At 43.8% G+C, this 22912-nt stretch overlaps 1 protein-coding gene across 8 annotated transcripts in view; it reads left to right on the top strand.

Annotated features, from left to right (window-relative positions):
• Positions 1 to 16939, top strand: part of LOC119169139 (uncharacterized) — a 748171-nt gene extending 731232 nt beyond the window's left edge. For all 8 annotated transcript variants that reach the window (XM_075883059.1, XM_075883033.1, XM_075883044.1 and 5 more), the window contains one exon: positions 14942 to 16939. In XM_075883059.1, the coding sequence (XP_075739174.1) occupies positions 14942 to 15061 (120 nt within the window). In that variant the 3' untranslated portion in view covers positions 15062 to 16939. The remainder of the gene's footprint in view (positions 1 to 14941) is intronic.
• Positions 16940 to 22912: the final 5973 nt, after the last annotated feature.

Raw genomic sequence — 22912 nt, 5'->3', positions numbered from 1 at the left:
TTCCCTAAGTGTGGTCAAAGCCCTGAAAACTCCTAAAAAACTCAAGAACCCCATGCTAGTGTCACTTTACTCACTTCTGTGCACACTGTACACATCAAAACAGCACGACATTGTCTGCTGGGTTCCAGGGCACCGTGAGATACAAGGGAACGTATTGGCTGACAAGCTGGCTGCTTCCGTCAACGACACGACTCCCAATGCATCAATACCAATCTCTGCACTTGACCTAAAACCTTTTCTAAAACGAAAGCTCAAAGGGTATTGGCAGAGCACGTGGGATAAATACACAGACAATAAACTCCATGCTATTAAGCCGCAACTAAGTTATTCGCCGCCACTATCACAGAAGTAACACTAACAAGGCTTAGAACAGGACATACATACTCTACACATTCATATATTTTGTCTACCGGCAATCCACCGTATTGTGAGAAATGTGGAGAACCACTTACATTTCTTGTCCAGTGCAATGAACTAGATTCTCTAAGGAAAAAGCATTTTTTACTGCCCTACCGACAGCAGCTCCCACTACACCCTGGGATGCTCATCAGTAGGGATCCGCTTTTTAAACTGCAAACAAACACTTCTCACATTTTTAAAAGATGTGCATAGCTTTCACTTCATATTTCGAGGTAATCCGTAGCACGACCTCTATACCGTGGTCGTGGCTGCAGTGACTACATCTCCATCATGGTTTTATTATCATGACATTTTGCCATCCACTTTTACAGCACATATTTCACACGACTGCCATGCTGTTATTACTTTCATGTTTTAACCCGCGTTAGCGCAAGGAATTTTAAGGCCCCTTTACAGCCACGTATCATATCATTGTTCATATCTCTGGACTATTGAAATGGCACTCTTTAGTCATCAATTGGCCCTTGCGCCATTAAAAAGAACTCATCATCATCATGGACACCGTCTATGTCACTGTGACCAGTATTAATCAAGTTTTTAATTATAGTTAACATCTCACTTGACATCACGGGGTACAAGAACAGGGAATTCTCAGATTGTTGTTCTAAATAAACAGGTACATCAGATGATACTTGGTCAATGGCTAGAAAATGATAGAATGCTTTAGCCAGTTTCGCACCAGAAAGCTTACCACCGACTTTTAAACTTAATGTGTCACGCAGTGCTCAGTCTGGATTCAGGTAGGTACTCAACCTTTTCCAAAACACCTCGCGTCTTCCCACTTTAGTTTCTAAAACAGATGCGTAGTGTTCTTTCCTTGTCAATCGAGGCCTCTTAGCTAATGTATTGTTTAAACACAGCCAAATCCTCTGGATGATGAAAAGCGATGAAATTCCAATATAACTGTTTTTTCTTTTTAATTTCATTGCGTAATTCTGGCGTTATACATGGTTTGCGTATTTTCTTGTTTTTCCTAAAGCACTTTCACAAGAAAGTACACTTCATACATTTGCTTGAATGCTTCAATGAATGAATTGTACACTTGCTCAACGTTACTGGCTCTGTGAATTACATCCCAGTTATTTCTACTTAGTGTTTCATGAAAGAAGTTGAGGGCTGGTTCTATGAGTAACTAATAAAAAATGATTGTAGATGCATGCATACGCCAATTCTCTGAGCACAAAAATATAGGCAAATGATCACTGATATAATGTGATGGGACACCCGACGTCATATGTGATTGTGAGCAGTTTGTAAAGAATACATCATATATTGACTGAGAATCGGTTGTTGTACGCATTAGTTGAATAATGACATTGATGAAACCATTCGAGTGGATAATGTTTTTATAGTAGAAGTCGTATTGCTATTGCCGATATCAATTTAATAAAATCGCCAGCAGATATTAACTCTTACTTTGCATCAAAGGTATATGCTAGAAATTAGTTGTAGAAGTTCAGAAATTTGGAGGAATTGGCACTTGGTGGCTGGTAACAAATATTAAATAATGTGTCTGTTACCGGCCGCCAAATGACTCACTAGAAAACATACTGGGACATTTTCTGAAACCCTCCGTTTGTGAAATATTCCCACATTTCAGTAATAAAGGATGTGTAAGATTACGAAGTCATTCTCATTAATGATAACAGTCTGAATCACATTATACCTACTTATATGTCGCAGAAATATGTCACGATGCACAAATAAATGCACTCAGTATACCTTCATAGAAAAAATCATTGCTGATTATTGTTTGATTCACATTATACTAGGATATTATGCCATATCTACACGCTGTCATGTTGTGCACGGTACTTTCATGTGGTGCGCGGTGGTTGTGGTTTTGTGCTGTGTGGTGTGTCGATTAGGATGACAACATGACACGCTGGAAGACAAAACCATAATCAGGAAGCCAAGTCAGACAGACGGGAAGAAAAATGGAGGAAGAAGAAGTGGGTTGGAGAACGTGACGGAGAAGCAGTCGCAGGCCGAGACGATCGTCGGGTCATGGTCCCGAAAATGACCACGGGAACTTGCCGTGGGCAGGTACCGAAGCTGCGACCTTTGAATAACGCGTTCGGTGCCCTACCACTGAGCTACCACGGTGGCTATCCCGCCAACCACTTTATTGTTTATATATGTGAATATAAACATGGAAGTGTCAGTCAGCACCACCAGTAGCCATGGCCGCGAGTGTGGCACACTCTTTATGAGCCTGTGTGGCGCTACGTAGCACGTGAACTTATTATGAGCTGGCAGCTGGCCAATAGTCCCTCGTATAAAATCTGAGGGCACAAAGTCTGTCGCTACGAGACCCTCATTAATGAATAAGAGAAAGAAGTGTATACTTAAGGCCTCGTTTTTTACGTTTTGACACAATATTAATGAGGATCTAACAGACATTAATGCCAACAAAAGTATAGGGAAATTTATTAGACTGAATTGTAATGTAAATGTGAAGAAAGGAAAGTGGGCGAAAAGATAACTTGCCGTGGGCAGGTGCCGATTCTGCGACCTTCAAATAACACGTTCAATGCTCTACCACTGAGCTATCACGCCGGCTATTCCCCCAGTCACTTTATTGGGTTTATATGTAAATATAAACGTGGCAGAGTCAGTTAGTGCCACCTGTATTCATGGAGGCAAGTGTGGCACACTCTTTATATATATATATATATATATATATATATATATATATATATATATATATATATATATATATATATATATATATATATATATATATATATATATATATATATACACATACATACATACATACAGGTTGTCCCACATAACTTGAGCCAAGAATTTGAAATTGAGAGACACTTCAGTGGAGAATTGAACTGAACGAGTACTACTCGCACTAGCCTGGAGGTACTCAGGTTATCTTTTATTTCTCCCCATTCTAGTTAACTAATATTTCTTAATTACCTATTTTTAATTATGGGCTGGAAAACCAAAATACGAGCCCTGAGATGTAGAGCACTTTCAGAAACCACCGACTAAATAGTTTCCTGTACAATACGTCTCATGCTGTTATTTTTTCAACGTTGTAAATAAAGCCCACAAAATGTGAAAAGAAGCCATGTGACGGACCGCGAGCGCACTGCTATAGTGCTGCTATAGGCTGTCTTTACAATGCTTAAAAAATAACAGCGCTAGACTAATATAACAGCGCTACAGGAAACAATTTAGCCGGTGTTTTTTTAAGGTGCTCTACATCTCAGTGTTCATACCTTGAGTTTCCAGCCCATAATTTAAAAAATTGGTAATTAAAATCATTAATTGGTTAGTATGGGGAGAAATAAAAAATAGCCTGAGTAACTACAGGCTAGTGCGAGTAGTATGCATTTGGTTCAATTCGCCTCCTAAATAAATGTCTTTCACTCTAAAATTCTTGGCTCAAATTATGTGGGAGACCCTGTATATATATATATATTAGAGCCAATACATGATCTGGGAATAATGTGTCTCATGCATCAAAATTTGCTTGAAACTTTCTAGTGTGCTTTCTCTCGATCTTAAAAACAGTGCAAGAACAACAGACGAACAATGGGCATTTGTCTGAATAACTAACTTGTCCGACTTAACGTTATGAGCTTTCCCTGCAACTAAAATGTCAAAGCTACTGAGTTGAGAAGTACTCTTGTTTTAATGCCCAATTGCAGCTCATATAAACCATCATAATCAGACTTCAAAATTCATATGTTGAGCAGCTAAATATACTGTCCAAATGTGCCAGCAACAATGTAATGAGTGATAGAGAGATTTGCTTAAAGAAATAAAGTAACGCATAAAGAATCATACCAAGCAGGATTTGGCAGCATGCTGTCTTCTGAAGTGCAGTTTCCCTTTGGCACCTAGCCAGATGAAATTTGTAGCCACTTTATCTGAAAGCACGTCTCTTTTCATTCTCTTGGCTGTGTCTGGCAAGCTAACCTCACCAAATTTTTTCCAACATGTTTTCTGCATAAGCAATAAAACACAAGACTTACTGAGAGTGGTGACATGCTAGTGCATAAAATAATCCAGCCAAAAAAATTACACAAATGCTTTGCAGAGCTAAAAACTTTGAATGATTTAGATACGCACGTCTGTTACAGATTGTGTTTTCATTTCCTCGATGAACACGTAAATCGAGTGCCTACTTTGCATGAGAGCAGTGTAAAAGCTGCCATTTTTGTCATTCGCAACATTCCTCACGTTAGTGCCACTGAAGGCCACTGTCTTCATTGAAAACTAGGTCTAACAACCACCACAATCAAGCACTAGAACATTTTTTGCCACAATGATAGCTGCACATTAATTATTCATTCAGATAAAATTCCCTACAACAGCAAAGAACACTCACTAGTTGACAACAGCTGAAGAGCCTGCAAGAGCAATGATATCCTGAGGCTGGCTGCGACACCTTCTTTGACATGGCACCGAAATGAACAGGCCCACGAAACACCTGCAGGTATCTCATTTTGGCACATCATAAACACTGTACCGCAAGCTCAAAGACGAACTTGCTTCTGTATCTGCTCTGAGACCTTTCAGAGTTCTCAACGTCCACAGTATCATTGTACAGAAGCTCAACCACGGAGTTGATGCCATCAAGGGAACAAGAATCACGTGTGTCACTCGTGCACACACAGCTGCTTAGAATAAAAAAAACAGAAACAACACATCTTTGGCAAATTATTTTCTGCTAAAATTTAGTAAATGTGAAGTTCGAATGTTGTATATAACCACAAAAATTTCTTGAGTTAACTAATGTAAGCAATTAACACGTTTTTTTGCATTTTTTCAGGTTTTGAAAGATTATGAAATGGTGCAATGTTTAAACAAACAAAGTTGATCGGAATTTTTGTCATTTACTAATGCGCACAGCTTTCCTGTTTTGAAGTAGTGAAATTTCAATTAAATACATAATCTGCATGCTAAAAATATACTTTGTCATTACTGTTTGGTCATTTTTAAAATATTTATATTTTCCTAATTTTTTTGTTACTTCACTCGATGATCAGTGAAGCAATATGTAGCTAGTTTCTTTTTTTGTGTGATTGGCGCCAAGCCGCAGTCAGAATTACCAAAGCAAGTTTAGAACGCAAAATGTCTATGAAACTACATTTTTTTACGAATATCCGAGACAAGATATTGTTACGCATAATCCAAATGATGTAAGAATAACTGTTTATTGGGGCTAACTTGTGCCCAAAATGTAAAGGAAAATGTAGCAGCGATTCTAACAGGCGGTCAGCAAAAAGGAATCAGTCTCCAAGAAAACTTCGAGTGGTGCACCACTTCTTTTTCGTCGAAATCTCGTGCTGAAAAGGCGCGCGTTGTCACGGCCTTTTCTTGTCTCATCATCAGGCCGCTGGTCTCTTGAGGGGCGCACAAACTAGCGCGCGTAGTTTGAATACTGTGTTTGTCTTGCGTCATTTTTAGGATATCCCTCGTGGGACATATTCAACTCAAATTGTAATGAATGTCTATTTGCTGTTCCTCACACGTTCGTTGATGTCTGCCAATGTTCGGAGTCGTTTTGGATGTCCAATGGTTATTCTGTTTTCATTGGGATGTGTCACTCGGTCATCGGCCACTAATCCACCTAAAGTGATGCAGCCTTTTTATGAGGGCATGGCTAAGCACTGATCAGATACAACTGAATGTACCGGTGCAGATAGCTCATTGTGGCTGAAAGGAGCTTTGAGAGAAACACCTGCATCGCTTATAGCTAGTGCCATAGCCGATGCGGTGGATTTAAAAAGAACTAGTAGTGCTCCTACAGGCAGAGAGGAGGACTCAGCAGGCTGCACCAAAGGCAGAGATGGAGTAGTCGTGAATCTAAGCACACTGGCCTTCAGGCATTTTTACCTCTATTCAAAATATAATTTTATCAAATGGTTTGGTACGATTTAAAAAGATAGCATCGATCTGCTCATTGTGATCGAGGTTAGCATGTAAGTTGCAAGGGAAGATGGCTAGTTGGATTTTGTGTGAGAGACCTTTTACAAAATTCATCAACACATTGTATTAGACACAGCATTACAACTTATGAAGTTTTCACCTTTCCACAATGAGTGATAGCTTGATCATATGGTGCCCTGTGCCCAGTTGTACATTAATCTAGTCGAATATTTGCATGTCACTGCTGCAGCTTCAAATAAAACTTGAATAAAATTTATTGTTTTATTTTTTTCTGAATTTCGCATAATATTCACTTGTGGTTATGCAGAGTCATATTTTTACTACACCGTAATTTTAGATTAATCAATTATCAATCAATGCACTTGTCGTTGGCATGTCGCTATATGGACAGTCAGTCAACATTCGAAACCGAATGTCTGATCCAGTTTGGACGTCCAGAAAACAACTGCATGTGACATGGCTTTTCACAGCTCGTCTAGTGGCTATCCATCTTTTATATTCGAACATCCGGTCATTTTGAATAATTATGGACAGCTAGCGGATATTCGTGGTTTGTTGAGACAATGAAGTCCTTATTGAAACAAAGGGTCTCCCTCAAACTTTGCGTGAAACTCTGCAAGTTTGTAGGAGAAACTTTTCCTGTGATTGGTTGACAGAATGTCAAATTCAGCAGAGGCACAAGACCTTTTTACAAGGTCGGGAAGTGGTCAGTGATAAAACCCGTACTGGCCAGCCAGACATGACCAATGATGAAAATGTGCCAGCCCACACCACATTTCTCGGGAACTGCTTTCTGATCAATTACAAGGTGGCAAGGGTTAACCACAGGCCCGTAACTAGGGAGGGGGGGTGCCTTAGGGTACCGCCCCCTTCTCGAAATTCGGATGGGGTGGGGGGGGTTTATTCAGCTTTAAAAGATTTCCTGGATATGGGCCTGCCTCCCCGCCTGGCTCTCTCTTTTAGGTCCTTATGTGCTCGCGCTGTAGAACCTGCTCTTGTCATAGCCCATCACTGTATATCAAGTGGCAAATACGGTGGCGCGCCCCGTCGCGGTGGTCTAGTGGCTAAGGTACTCGGCTGCTGACCCGCAGGTCGCGGGTTCGAATCCCGGCTGTGGCGGCTGCATTTCCGATGGAGGCGGAAATGTTGTAGGCCCGTGTGCTCAGATTTGGGTGCACGTTAAAGAATCCCAGGTGGTCCAAATTTCCGGAGCCCTCCACTACGGCGTCTCTCATAATCATATGGTGGTTTTGGGACGTTAAACCCCACATATCAATCAAATACGGTGGCGCGTTCACTCTTGAAAACCTCATGAGAATGGGCTTTCACCCACAAGAGACAACGTACCTGAGGTTCTCTGAGTGGCAGATATGATGGCGCGTTGGCTTGGGAAAAGCTTTGTTTGTGCAATGGATGCTGTTGTGCTTGCATGTGAGGCCACGTATGCAGGGCAACTGCAACGTATATGATCCACTACAATGTACCTGAGGTTCTCTGAGTGGCAGATATGATGGCGGGTTGGCTTGGGAAAAGCTTTGTTTGTGCAATGGATGCTGTTGTGCTTGCATGTTAGGCCACGTATGGAGCGCAACTGCAACACATATGATGCATTGCAGTTTCTTGATGGCAACATTGATAATGTCTTATAATGTTATGTATATTAATAAAGAGCAATCACAGCAAGTGGCTGCACACTGTTTTTAGTTGCATTGAACAAAGTATCAGCATGTCCTGCTTCTGTGATACAATAGATGCTACCTCGTATGGGCACTAGGTGCTGTCTGTAGCAATGAGAGGATGCTGCTTTGGGAAACACTAGTGCTTCACACTTCTCCAGGTTTAAACATATATATAGTGGGGCTTTTACCACAGAGAAAGAAGAGTCTGAGCAGGAGAAACTTCCAGGCCGCAGCAGTGTGCGAGGGCTATGCGATAGCACTACAGAAGAACATGGTTTATGCCGAAGTGCAACAGATAACGCTTTCAGCGTGTTGCCATCTTTTACATTTGCCTCTATGGACATGATGGATTACGCATCAGACACTATAATATTGATACGTGTATGAAACTGTCACCCCGACACAGCTGAATTGGCACCCAAATGAAGAAGACGACAACGTGGTTGTAGTGGGTTGAACTCTCGAGTTTCTCCCGTTGGCCTGCTTGACTGTGCGCTCTCTAAGCCGTTAGCAAGACCAGCTCTCGGTGACTAAATCTTCCCCGTAACATCTTTTGGTGGAAGGTGCTGGGTCTTCACACAACCCGACTCTGGAACTCCGCAGTGGACGCCAGCTTTGTCCAGCCGCGATGCCTGAAACTGGCACTCAGGCACCGCCATCCGCGCCGGCTCCATCACCTGTGATTCCCCCCATCTTCTTGACCCTGGCACGTTTTACGGGACGGACAGCACGGACGTCAAAAAATGGCTCGCATTATTCGAGCACGTCAGCAAGCACTACAGGTGGGACGAAACGCTTATGCTGGCAAATATTCTACTCTACCTACGGGGTACGGCACGCGCCTGGTATGAGACGCATGAAGAAGAATTAACCAGCTGGAACACATGCAAGCAAAAGCTTTGCGATTTGTTCAATCGGTCAGTTGCTCGTCAGATGGCAGCCAGGCTGGAACACGCGTCGCGTGTTTAATCATCGACGGAGTCATACGTCACGTACATCCAAGACATACTGGCACTGTGCCGGAAGACTGACAAAAACATGTCCAAGGTGGACAAGGTCAGCAACGTGTTGAAAGGCATTGCTGATGAGGCTTTCAACATACTAATGTGCAAGAACTGCACCACTGTTGACTCCATCATATCTGAATGCCGGCGATTTAAGCAAGCTAAAAGCAGGCGAATCACCCACCACATCGCGAGACTACCAAACACTGCTGTGACTTCGTCTTGCGAGGATTCTGCAGCGCCCCGTTCACTTGTGCCTCCTGCCAATATCGCAAGGATTGTTCGCCAGGAGCTGAAAGCCATGGCACCCGCTTCCTATCAGCCCCCTGTGCAAGACAACTGGGCAACAGTCTTGCTTATTCAAGTCGTCGTACATCAGGAGTTTGCTAACCTGGGCGTCCAGGTTCCCCAGCCCGCCAGACTTATGCCGCAGCCCATGAGCACTCCCGTCCACAACGCTGACCACCACTCTGCTCCACTTGTCGCTGCGGCAGCTTCGACTCCTCGGTTTCCACCACGCTACCGAAATCCATCTGAGTGGCGCATGCACGATGATCGGCCCATCTGCTTTTCTTGCTCTCGAGTTGGGCACATCTCCCGCCATTGCCGCAACAGGTGGTACTTCCGGCCAAGCTTTCGTAATGTAGATCGCCGTCAGGACCACGGACACTATTCGCAACCCGGTTTTCCGGATGACCATATTCTGGACCCTTCAGCTCGCCGTTCATTTCTACGCTCCGAACTGTCCTACGCTGACGTCGTCGCCCACAGAAACTAGTCTAGCCGCTCGCCGTCACCTCAGGGTCAGCCGTCACGCTCCCCTCAACGCCGCGGCTTTCCATCACCGGCTTATTCTGCCCATTCCCCGGGAAACTGACGAGTGCAGCTCCTGGAGGTGGCGCTGCATTGACGACTCGGAACGAAAACCCTCAACCGGCTACAAATTCAAGACGCAATTTACTTCGGGTGTTCGTTGATGGCCACGTCGTTACTGCTCTAATTGACACTGGTGCCCAAGTATCTGTTATGAGTTCTCCACTTTGATCTCGCCTGAAAAAGGCTCTCACGCCGGCTATATTCTCTACTGTTCGAGTTGCCAATGGAAGTCGAACATCGGTGCTTGGTATGTGCACTGCCCGCGTTACTGTTGCTGGCCACCACACTTCCGTTCTCTTCGCAGTCCTCGATGCTTGCCCACACGACGTCATCCTTGGAATTTACTTCTTAACCGCCCACTCCGCCCTCATCGATTGTTCTACCGGTATCTTACAGCTCGAATTGCCTTTGTGCTCCGATTTCACTCCTCCAAGTCGCACTCGGCTACGATCCGTGGAGTCTCTACGGCTACCGCCCCAGGCTGCTATGTACATTCCTCTGTCGCCCTTCCCGTCCGTTCCTGATGGAGACTATCTGGTAGCTCCCCTCATTGATTTGACCCTTACGCACCACATCGCACTATCACATACTATAGTGAGTGTTGCTAACAACACAGTGCTACTTCCAGTTGGTGCTACTTCAAGTTCTAAATCTCTCTACGTCGACCCAAGTGCTTTCCCAAGGCATCACTTTAGCCGATCTTTCCACCCTTGATGAATGTTCGATTTGTTCTTTTACACCTGACACTAAGACCATGACGAAACCTGTCATCACCTCGCAAAACAAGGCGTTCCTCGACAAAATGATATCCAGCGACCTCTTACCTTCCGAAGTTGTGGCGCTCCGGGGTGTTCTATTTTCTTACTTAGATTTCTATGACGTCGACGACTGTCCCCTGGGCCGCACAAGTGCCGTAACCCACCGCATCGACACCGGCGACGCCAGTCCACTCCACAAACGCCCTTATCGCGTGTCACATGCTGAGCGCCAAGTAATACAGATGGAGGTCGGGAAAATGCTGAGTAAAGACGTCATTGAGCCTTCATCGAGTCCTTGGGCCTCCCCTGTGGTCTTAGTTAAAAAGAAGGACAACTCCTGGCATTTTTGCGTCGACTATCGCCACCTGAATCGGATCACCAAGAAAGACGTTTATCCTTTACCTCGAATCGATGATGCGCTCGACTGCCTCCACGGTGCCAACTATTTCTCGTCCCTTGACCTTCGATCCGGATACTGGCAAATTTCGGTCGACGACCGCGACTGCGAGAAGACAGCATTCATCACACCCGACGGCCTTTACCAATTCAAGGTCATGCCTTTTGGGTTGTGCAATGCCCCGGCTACTTTTGAACGTATGATGGACTCTCTTCTTCGCGGTTTCAAATGGTTGACCTGCCTCTGCTGTCTGGATGATGTAATAGTTTTCTCGCCCTCCTTCGAAAGCCACCTGTCTCGTCTCTCGGCAATTCTCGACGTTTTTCGTTGCGCTGGCCTCCAATCGAATTCGTCAAAATGCTCATTTGGACGTTGGCAGATTAAACTACTCGGCCATCTTGTTGACGGCACTGGTGTTCAACCCGACCCTGACAAAGTCCGTGCAGTCCGAGAATTCCTGGTTCCGCATTCCACACAAGAAGTTCGCAGTTTTATTGGGCTCTGCTCATACTGCCGCCGCTTTGTTTTCAATTTCGCGGATATTGCTAGGCCCCTCACGGATCTCCTCAAAAAATATGTGGCCTTTTCTTGGGGAAGGGACCAAGAACATTCCTTCGCGTCGCTAATTACCACCCTCACATCACCACCTGTGTTGGCTCATTTTGATCCAGCGGCTCGAACAGAGCTTCGCACCGATGAAAGCGGCCATGGCATTGGTGCTATACTCGCTCAGATACAGAATGGCACCAACCGTGTGATAGCCTACGCTAGCCTACGCTAGCCTTTTGTCGCAAGCGGAACAAAATTATTCCATCACTGAGCGGGAATGCTTAGCCCTCGTTTAGGCTATTGTGAAATTCCGTCCGTACCTATACGGACGTCCGTTCGCAGTCATCACGGACCATTATGCGCTTTGCTGGCTGTCGACGCTTAAGGACCCTACAGGAAGACTCGGCCGATGGGCACTTCGATTACAGGAGTACACGTTCTCGGTTGTTTACAAATCTGGAAAGCTGCACAGCGATGCTGACTGCCTATCCCGGCACCTTGTTGATCCACCTAGCTCCACTGATTTGGAATCCGATGCCTGCGTTTTAGCCATCACTGACTTTCTAAACGTGGCTGACGAACAGCGCCGAGATCCATCGCTGCTCACCATCATTGACCGCCTTCAATAGCGTTATGCTGACCCTTCTTTTAGCAGATACCTGCTTCAAGACAACGTTTTGTACCGCCGCAACTTACACCTCGACGGCGCGGAACTTTTACTCGCCGTACCGCATCACCTGCGAAAGGATGTTCTGCGACAATTCCACGATGCTCCAACTTCTGGACATCTAGGAGTCTCCAGAATTTACGACTGCATTCGACGACGAGTATTCTGGAAGGGTCTGTACCGCTCTGTTTGCCGTTACGTCACATCTTGTGACCTCTGCCAGCGCCGAAAGAAGCCTACGACTCCCCCTGCCGGTCTACTTCAACCTATTGAAGTTCCAGCCGAGCCATTTTATCGAGTGGGGTTGGACTTGCTAGGCCCCTTTCCTACTTCTACAACTGGAAATAAATGGATTGCAGTGGCCACAGACTATGCAACTCGGTATGCAATCACTCGAGCGCTACCAACCAGCTGCGCAACCCACGTTGCCGACTTCCTGCTGTACGACATTATTCTTCAGCATGGCGCTCCGACTCACCTGCTCGCAGACCGTGGTCGCTACTTTCTATCTCGTGTGGTTGATGATCTACTCCGATCTTGTGCTACCCGTCACAACTTCACCACATCTTACCACCCTCAGACTAACGGCCTTACGGAGCGACTAAACCACACATTGACGAACATGCTTTCCATGTACGTATCTACCGACCACACTGATTGGGACTCTTCCGTTCGTAACCTTCGCCTATAACTCGTCGCGTCATGAAACAGCGGGCTACTCTTATTTTTATCTACTCTTCGGACGTCACCCCTTACTGCCCTTCGACACACTGCTTTCATCAGACCACCCATTCTCCACCTCGTTTGCTAAGGATGCAATCACCCGTGCCCTCATGGCACGTGCGGTAGCGCGTGCTCGGTTTTCGTCATCGTAAACAGCACAGAAGTCTCTCTATGACCGTCGACATAGAGATGCCGTTTTTTCTGCGGGATCTCTTGTTCTCCTGTGGCTCCCATCTCGACGTGTTGGCCTCTGCGAGAAACTACTATCGTGATACGCTGGGCCCTACCGAGTCATTCGTCAGGTCACACCTGTGACCTACGAGATTGCATCTACCACAAACTCATCAGCTGCTGCACCCAGAACGGAAGTAGTCCGCGTTCCTCGTCTCAAGCCCTACAACGCCGACTCGCTCATTTAACAGGCACCGAGACGGTGCCTTACGGGCCGGGGTGATGATACGTGTATGGAACTGTCGCCCTGACACAGCTGAATTGGCACCCAAATGAAGAAGACAACAACTCTCGGTTGGACTCTCGAGTTTCTCCCGTTGGCCTGCTTGACTGTGCGCTCTCTAAGCCGTTAGCAAGACCAGCTCTCGGTGAATAAATCTTCCCCGTAACAATATTTCAGACTTCTGTCCATGACATAAAATGGTAGGTGCGACAGTTATTATTGCTGCAGTTACTAAATGATACCGACAGAATTATAGGCCTGGTAGCGCTTGAAACAAGCAGCTAGTAATGTTCCCTGAGCGAACGACGGCTGCATAAGGGACACGCGCTTATCGTATCCAGGAATCGAACTTGTATGTCCTTGAGCTTTTTGTTTTATTGCGATGGAAATTATATGGACACTCTCCGCTAGATTTTGCTGCCGGCATCAACATTGACGTTGCCATCAGTCACCGTATATGTATACGTATCTATATATATATATATGTGTGTATATGTAAACGTATGGTAGTTTTGGAACGTCAAACCCCTCATATGAATCAATATATATGTAAAAACAAGAAAGAAAGATAATCGCGAAAAAGACTCCGGCGCGAGGAATCGAGCGTGGTACCCCTGAGTCACGAATGCGAGGTGCTAACCACTGGGCCACGGAGGAGCACCTCCTTCAACGTTCAAACTGCAAGCTATTTAGATCTACTACTTACCGCTGTTGACAGGCATCTCGGGGGTAACTATCGTGCTTTGAGAATTACCAGCAAGATGGCACAATGAGTGCGCGTCACCACATCGTCACGATGCAGCGGCACGCTCTCATCTTTCATGTGTACTCTGCCCCACGGAGAGGAGGGGGTGGACACACACTCACCCACTTTTATCTTGCGATGGGGAGAATTGTACGTCTTAGCTGGCCTTCGGCTTTCACTGGAAGGATGCTGCTGTACTTACCGGGCGCACAAAGGTCGCTGCAATTGTTGCACAGTCTCCGTTTACGAAAAGGGCACACTTTTCAGACACAGCAAAGTAACAACTGAGACGCTTATTCGCGTTCATCTGTACCTGTGAGTACAAACGTTTCATGCATCATTTGTGCTGTATTTGTGCACATTTCGATTTGCTTGCCATTCAGCGCATGATCTTCGGATTTGTTGATATCGCGTTCATTGCTTCACCTTTGCAGCGAAACTGTTACTTTTTGTGCTTGAAAACTCCAACTAAAGGACATCATTTTAAGACAACTGACAAAGCTAAAGCAGCTTGTGCTTTAAAAACATTCTGAATGAGGCCTGCCTTGATGCCTAAAAAGTGGTGTGTCAATGCCAGAAGAACATATTTGAAAACCTTCTGTTGTGTTGTCTTATCAATACATTTTTTTCAATTGACTCACTGACACTACTTGTTGGACTTACACTATTCCTTGTGTAGATTTCAAAATATGGTTGTTATGTGCGAGTGGTCTTGAGGCGTTGCCATTAAAATGAGTGTTTTCGGTGCAGGTATGCTGGAGTCCGAACTATGGTAGTGCCAACTGGCTGTTTTCAGCAGGACAAGCAGGCGTGGCTCGTCTTTCTTGGCTTGGGCTCTATGGTCAGAGGTTGGAAGATGCCACCTCGTGATTTAAAAGGAAGGTTCACACAACCTAAATGCATCAATGTTCTCATTGCTCTACCACAGAACAGTGCCAAGGATGGGAGGAGTTTGATCATAATCACTGGTTTCACAAAATTGTGTGCATCCTCTTGGTGATATAGTGACATGTGACTCCGTGACGTATCTTCATGAGTTGTGCAGATATTCGCTATCTAGAGGCTGTACAAGGGTGCAGTGTTATGGATTTTCTTATATAAATAACAAATATGCTCGGCCTTCTTGTAGTGTCACTATTATCTTGTGCATGTGACCACATCACATATGTGGATGCTTCGGTGTCTTCATTCTGTCTCATATTAGTGTGAAGAAGCTGTAATCAAGCATCAGTCTTTTGAGAAGGATACTTAGTCTACAACTACAGGCCTTTGTGGGTCAGTGTGTGCTCCAGTGTGGGCAAGTTCAATATAAGTGAAAAATAAAGTGAAGAAACTTAGAGTCAACTTTTTCCAGCATAACATAATGGAAATATTGACCTGATGGTTCACATGGGCTTATAAGTATTGTTCAGTAGCACTACTAAGGACTATGCACTATGATTGTTTTGCTTTTGAAATGTCAACGGTCATGTTATGGTTGCCAGTCCACATTTCATTCATTTGCACATTATCATGTACAACTTTTTTTCTATTCAGGCTCAAACTCGCAAAGTTGTCATGTGTATCATCTCCAATCAGAATAATGGAGCAATTGCACAATTAGTGCCAGCCTGCTGAAAAATGACACCAAGTCTGCAAAAAAAATTAAAAAAAAAACAAACAAGAAGCTTCTCTTCATCGAAGTCAACGTTACTGGATGGGGACAGCTGAAAAACTTGCATGAGAAGGTGGCCTCAAATTGTCGTCCATTCCAGGTGTCGCTGGCATCACTTATAGCGACCACGTCATGTGCCCTTTCCGCCGCGCAGTCAACATCATGTGCAGCAGAGGAAGCAGCGATGTGGCTGTCTTGATGTGCAATTGCAGACAATTTTTTTTTTCCTACTAATAAAAATGAATCGGGAAGTAGCCTAAATACTGAAAAAAAGGCGTGGCTCCTTCTTTCATAACAGACCTTGCACATTCAATTTTATTCATGCCAGAGCAGCAAAAATGTTTATGCGGTTTCGCTTTCTGGAGAGAAAGTCGATGGTGACTTCAAACAAACAATTGTTCGTGGTAGATTTCTGCTCCCTGTTGGAGAATGATCGCCATGACGAGGTGTGCTGTGCCAGGCTGTCGAAATGGATACGCATCGGCATTGTAAACAAAGTGCCCTTCATGCAGCGACACTTATTAAAGAAACTGAAAAACCTGAATGTGGTGATTAAGAAGAACAGTGCAATAGGACAAGCAAACCTCAAAGTTGCATAAAGAACATATACCTGTGATCCTCACTTTGATGCAATGGACATTTCCACCACCTTTCAGCAAAGTGTCAATTGCTAAACAGTCTCATTTGCTGAGCATAGTAAAGGCTAAAAAAAGACGAGGCGCCTTGGCACTTTGCGAGCAGCATTGATAATGAATGGACACTTAGTGTAGCTCAAGGTGGCTCAAATGCAGCAAGCATACTAGTGACAGAAGGTACCATTAGCTCATTTTTTCAGAGTGAAAGTGAGGCGTGCACGGAAGTGTTCAATAACACTGAGACAGAGCCACCTGAAATGTTCGAAGCATCTCACCCTCAGCGAAAGCTCCACCGGTGAACACTAGTTTGGTGGCATCAAACACTTATTAATGTCTGGGGCATGGTGTGTGAAACACTTGAACATGTTTTTGTTTTTTTAATGTTTCTTGAAATTTTGAAGAAAATGATGTAGTTTCTGATGAAAAAAGCTGTCCTAATAAACAAAAATTTGACTGTGACTGTGGTTATCTGTGCTGAAGGAAACTTCTTGCTGATATGCTCTTTCGCTATTCATGAAAGTACACCAAGAAGCAGCCGTTCAGCTTTACCACTGTCAACCATCCAGTGCCCTTTCTTCATCTCATTGAGAGAGTCTTTACTGGTTTTTATTCTCATTTTTGCCCATTATTATCAACTCTAAGGAAGGGTGTCAAGTCTAGGGAGATCTATAGAAGCAAGCAGTGTGCAAGACTGTTGGAAAAAGTCAAACATCTTTAGACTACTCACCACGGACCTACGCAGTAATTTACCAAGGAAATGTTATCTTAAAAAACTAAGGACCTTGAAAAAATGTTTTTCATGCCATTTGTTTTTGGACACTATTTCGCAGAAACATGTACAGACCTCAGTGAACTAGGTGCTCTAATCGGAATCCTTGGACATCAGCACAGCATCAAATGCCCTAGCAGGAGTTCCTCGTTGAACGCGTCTTGTGTACCAGTGACATGCACGTGTACTTGTTTTTTGAAATTTGGGTATTCGAATGAATTCACTCAAACAGAAGTGCTCATGAGAGGACATTTCATTCCTTTATTTCTTTCTCCAAGCTTCCTAATGTTTTCTTGATAGTCAGCATCTCCAGTCATATTCGTTACGCTTGTTAGCTAAATTTTTTATGTGAAACATTTAAAATAGTTTATTTATTAGAAACTGCACACTTGGCACAAAACTTCTGTCTGGTAATGCGATGAGTGGTAAAACATATCAACAGCTACAAAAATGTCCTCCTATAATTAGTTTGTACCTCTTTTTTTTTCTGCCACACGTTGATGCACTGGGAACAAGAAAATAGTGACTTCGCTCGCAAACTACAAATGGCTGCGTTTTTCCCCTTGATGTGCTGCAGCACTAATGTTACATGAAATAAAAACCTGCAAGCTTTAAGGGGGAACACTGTACTTGACAGGAAATGCCAGATATTCATGTGTTCAAAAAGAAGAGTTTTTGATGCTGATTTCAAAAATGTAATTAATTTTCCCCTAGACCAATTAGCTTTTTTAGACATCCTAAATCTAATTGCGTATTGTTTGCCGGTATGATGACACAAGCAATTTGTATTGAAGAGCTACTATTGGCACATGCCTGTATACTCATCAACATAAGCCACATAACAGTACGAGTGCTTTTTTTCATTTGATGATTTTAGCAAAGTTTGTCCTACTTTGCATTTCATTGTTGCAGATGCACCCACTTTGTGCTTCGATTTCCGGCGAAAATAAAATTTTTGAAGATCTCAATCGAAAATTCACACCTGCCATTGTTTATACTAAAGATATAGCTACATGTCATAATGAAAATGACAGTTTTAGCTGCTCTAGAAGCAGAGATATTTTTAGACACATTTGCAACTGCAGCAAAATTTGAATACAGAGAAATTATGCAAGACTAGAAGTCCATTTTGGGTAGACAGTAGCATGAAAATGTTGTTTATTTAATATAATTAACAAATTCAGCTTTCTCAGTAGGCATCAGGCATGTAGTTCTTCTGTTTTGCGTCACCTAAATGGTGTTTTTAAAATGCCTGCTGCATGTATCCCGAAAAGGCATGCTTGTGGGCTGGTGCGGTCGATCTGCGGGGGTCTTTTTCTGCCATGCCTTTTTCGCTGAGAGTCCAGGATTGACGTGCAGCTCCTTCAAAGTTGATGCTGAGGTTGTTTCATTTCCAGTATTGAATTTCAACACAGCTTCAGCCACAGCTGCTTGTGACAGAAAACAGTGACGAATGGCGCTCTTAAGCTGAGTGCGCCCAAACAATGAAATGGAGGCTCTCGTTGGTGCTCTGCATTTTCTCCCGCTGGCACCGTTCAAGTAGCCTGTCATCGGTTAAGCGTTTGTAGATGAGCAAAAGGGCCTTGAAGACATGAGGTGGCAAGTTGTAGCCATGCTTGGGGATGAGCTCGCCTTTTGCTGTGGCTGCATTTTGGTGACATTAAGAATGTTTGCCTTATGGGCACAAACTGTGGTTAGACACTTCGTCATTAGAAATGACAGATAGGTAACAATTGCCATGACAGCTTGCATGGACTTCGCATCACCTTTAGTAGCTAGGCTTCAGCGCCCAGTCATAATAAGAAGTGAGCTTGGTAACCAAGTCACCAGTCAGTTTTCCCTGGCCACTAAGGCTCTCAGTTCCAGCCCCCTTTTTCTTAGCAATGAGATTATGCAATGCTGGGCCCATTCATTTTTCAGCATGGTTGACACAGTCTTCCTCGTTGATTGGAATATATATCCATACACTTCGGCTTCCTGTAGTACAAGGAAAGTGTGGCTGTCACCATCTGAAAGTATTGTACACCTTAGATTGTGTTTTTCTAATGATTTCCGAAAAAGCATGTCAGTCCAGCTACCACTTTCGTAGATTTTTTGCTGGAGTTATTTTAACATATATGGCTTTCCTTCCATGACTGGTACTTTGAATTCTCTTTTTTCAGTCCCCGTTCTCACGCAGTGCAAAAATTACTTAGTACCCCATAGTCAAAGAATAAACCAATGAAAACTTATATAACAGCGTCAACACAGATATGGGATGAGCGTCCACACGTCATCTGTGAAGCATCGTAGGGAACGGCAATGTTTCTTCGGTCACCGAGCTTCAGTTCGGTGTAAATATTGCGAAAAGCTAGCGCGCTTTCCGATATGCATTTATCAGCTGCTGCAGTCGCGGCGAGTGTCATCTTCGACTTCAGATGTGCCTGCCATGTTTTGGTATGCAAGCTGCGGGAAAACACATTCATTGTCGCGAATGTCATTTAATGCAGTCTGCTGATTGTCACTGCTTTTCATAGCACGCACAGCAAGAATGTTCACGAGGAAGAGGTTGCACGATTTTCCGTCGTTCATGCGCGGCGAACTCCATACGGGCAGGTTATCACCGCAGATCTCGCACGACGTAAAATGGCGACGCCATATAGACGCCAGACTCTGCAGTTTTGCGGACATGCAGCGCCATCTGTCGATGCAGTTTTGAGTAGTGCAAAGCCCGACTTCCTTGCACAGTTTGTTGCGCAACCAAGTGCAACTACATACAGCGCATGAAACAATGATTGAGCAAAATATTAGATGTATTTGCGCATTGAACACTCAGAAAAAGAGCTACAAATTTCCCTCTGCAAGTCGGACGCGTCGCCGAACAGCCGTGAAAGGCTTGCTTGTTCACTCACCTGAACAGCGGTGAAAACAAGAGCAGACGCAACAGCTTTGCGCTCTATGAAAAAAGACCCCGTTTTGCGCTCCTGTTGCGTTGTGAATTGCCATAGACGTAAATGACATTTACCCATATAGCCGCTCACAACGGACTTCACTTGGCTTGAAGCTTTTTTCGACGGTTCTGGTTGTGGAGCTTCTCACTAGCTTGCTAGAAACTTTATGGTGGTTACAGCTGTAGTAACAGTATGTTGTGTTTTTTTTTTCTTTGTGGTGGGTGTTCTTTTTGACCATGAGGAGCTGTGTGCAATAGCGAGAACTTGCAATGCAATAGCGAGAAGTTATTGCTGGGAGTATTGTCTAGCTTAAATCACCGACCCCCAAACGTATTTTCTCAAGTTGGTCAGCATTGCCGCAACTCAGTCGTGTTTTGTGGCGAAGTGCACACAGTGTATTGAGGTAAAGCATGCACATGCATGTGTGTGTGCAAAATGAAAATGTAGCGCTGTCATTAGTCCTTGTGTGTGTGCCTTAATTATACACGCACCGTCTCCTGTCTCATTATTGGCAATATGATGGACAACTTCGCCACTGACGTCAGCCTTTGTAACAAGTCCATATCAATTTACCCTGAAAAAACATTTTGCGACAAGCAGTTTGCAAAGAAATGAATTTCTAGTTTATTGCAAAATTGATTCAAGATTGTGGCATGGTATCTCCCAAAAATAGCTAAATGCCTAAGCTGACTCCAGTGGTACTCTACATTTCCTGCCGTCGCATATATGCTCCAAATAGAAAATGATTATTAAGCAAATATGCACTCGAGCTAAGTATGTGAGATGACCATCCATGTTTCATAACCATTATTTAAAAAGTAGTAACTCGTGGTTCACCTTATGAAGTTCTTTCCAGTAATCAAAGAAAATACCCACTGAATAATGGTAGAAAATTATACGTGCAGTTTGTCAATCAAGCAATAAACTGACTTTAAATTGATTTCGGAGAACCACAACTAAGCAAGATGGTTTCAGCAAAGTCACGGTAACCCGAATTGATAGCACATGTTCAAGCATCTTACAGGGGCTGCTTGTTAATTAGATGGGGTGGTAATTAGGCAACTGCCTGTCATTAGGTGTCGAGATGCATTGCATTCCCGGTCATCAAGTCTCAAAAAGATGCTATAAAGTTGCCAAGCTCAAACATTATTGGCGGGATGAGCACTTATTAAAGCCAGTGCTTATTGAAGCCTCTATTTAATGAAGTTAGCCCTAAGACCAGCAGATATCTTTAATGAGCTGGTCACTTTTCATAACATATCTCATAGGTAAATAATTATTGAGTTTGCAGCAAGCTATGAATGAGGTAGGATTTTGCGAGTGGCAGGATTAGCAGTTTCTTTTTGGAAGCACCATATATTTTTAAATTCACAAGACTTCACTGAAGCATTTACATGATATTCAAGCAGTGATATTCTGATTTTCAGTAGTTTTAGTCCAAATAAAGGTAAACTGATTGGCATCTTCAGCCTGTAATCTTACAGGAGCTTTAGCATATGCCTTGTTGTCATTTTGTGTCAACGATGCCACATACATTGCAATAGTTTAATAGAGCTTATTGGCAAGATGGCGCAGCTTGAGAGAGGGAGTAAATGGCACAAGTGACTCACATAAAACAATGAACATGGGACATATGTTATTTCCATTAATATTTATTTGTGGCTTTGCCAGCAGGTATATAAGTAAACAGACACATGCACAATATGGCAAGAGCTATGCAATGTCACAGTCATTTAACATTAAAAACATTAATAAACCATGCTCAACAAACGTTTCTACCTTTCTAAGTTTCAACAGATGTGCCACCAACACACACATACAACCCCTGCCTAGAATCCTTATCTCATATTTAATCTTCACTGGCATGCTCGGGCACTCATGCAACAATAAGCCAGATTTTTCAGGCAATTCTGAACAGCCTGCAAGTGCGCACCTTAGAACTCCTTTATGTAAAACAGCTGTGCGATCTATACGATCAAGTTCAAATGAACATGTGTGGTCTTGACGCGCTCGGGGTGCCGACAAGCAGTTTTGCTGCGATGTTCTGTGATATGCTCCTAAAAGCACTGCCGCAAGAGATCATCATTTCTTTTCTTTGCCAGCTCCCTATAAATGAGGTCATGTTCCGAACATCGGTTGCTAAATATGAAGGAACAGCATCATCGTGTCAAAAGCTCGAGGAATTCCTACAGTTTACCCGCATCGAAATCGAAAGCCGAGAGCGATCCTGGACACAGAATTCGTCTGAACGCACTTATAACAGCAAGCATCGTCTATCGGCCTCTGTGCTGCATACTGCACATACAGAAAAGCAGCAATATGGTGAGTGCTTCTTCTGCAAATCTAACAGACATGAAACAGAAGTATGCGACGGTTCTCTAACGCTTGCGGAGAAAAAGATAAACTAGGCAAAAGTATGAGGTGCTATAAAATCACTATACCAGGACACCTAGCCAAAGATTGTAGGATACGCATAAAATGCAAGTCTTGCAAGAAAAGGTATGCAACAGCTATGTGTAACCCAAATGCAAAGGAAAGAAGTGATAACTAATTGAGCTCTATAACAACATCAGTTAACGAAACACAGTCAAATAAGGGTGAAAAATCAACAGCCGTAATGAGCTGCCAACTTTACGGAGGAGTGCATCTACAAATCTTCTGTTGCTGGGCGGGAGGAGATAATAAGGCTTGCTACATAAGAGAAATGTTAGACAGCCGCAGCCAGAGCACATT

Source organism: Rhipicephalus microplus, chromosome 2, assembly GCF_043290135.1.
Source record: "Rhipicephalus microplus isolate Deutch F79 chromosome 2, USDA_Rmic, whole genome shotgun sequence".
Classification (NCBI taxonomy): Eukaryota; Metazoa; Arthropoda; class Arachnida; order Ixodida; family Ixodidae; genus Rhipicephalus; species Rhipicephalus microplus.
The sequence above is the reverse complement of the archived record's forward strand: the minus strand, read 5'-3'. Positions and strand labels throughout refer to the sequence as shown.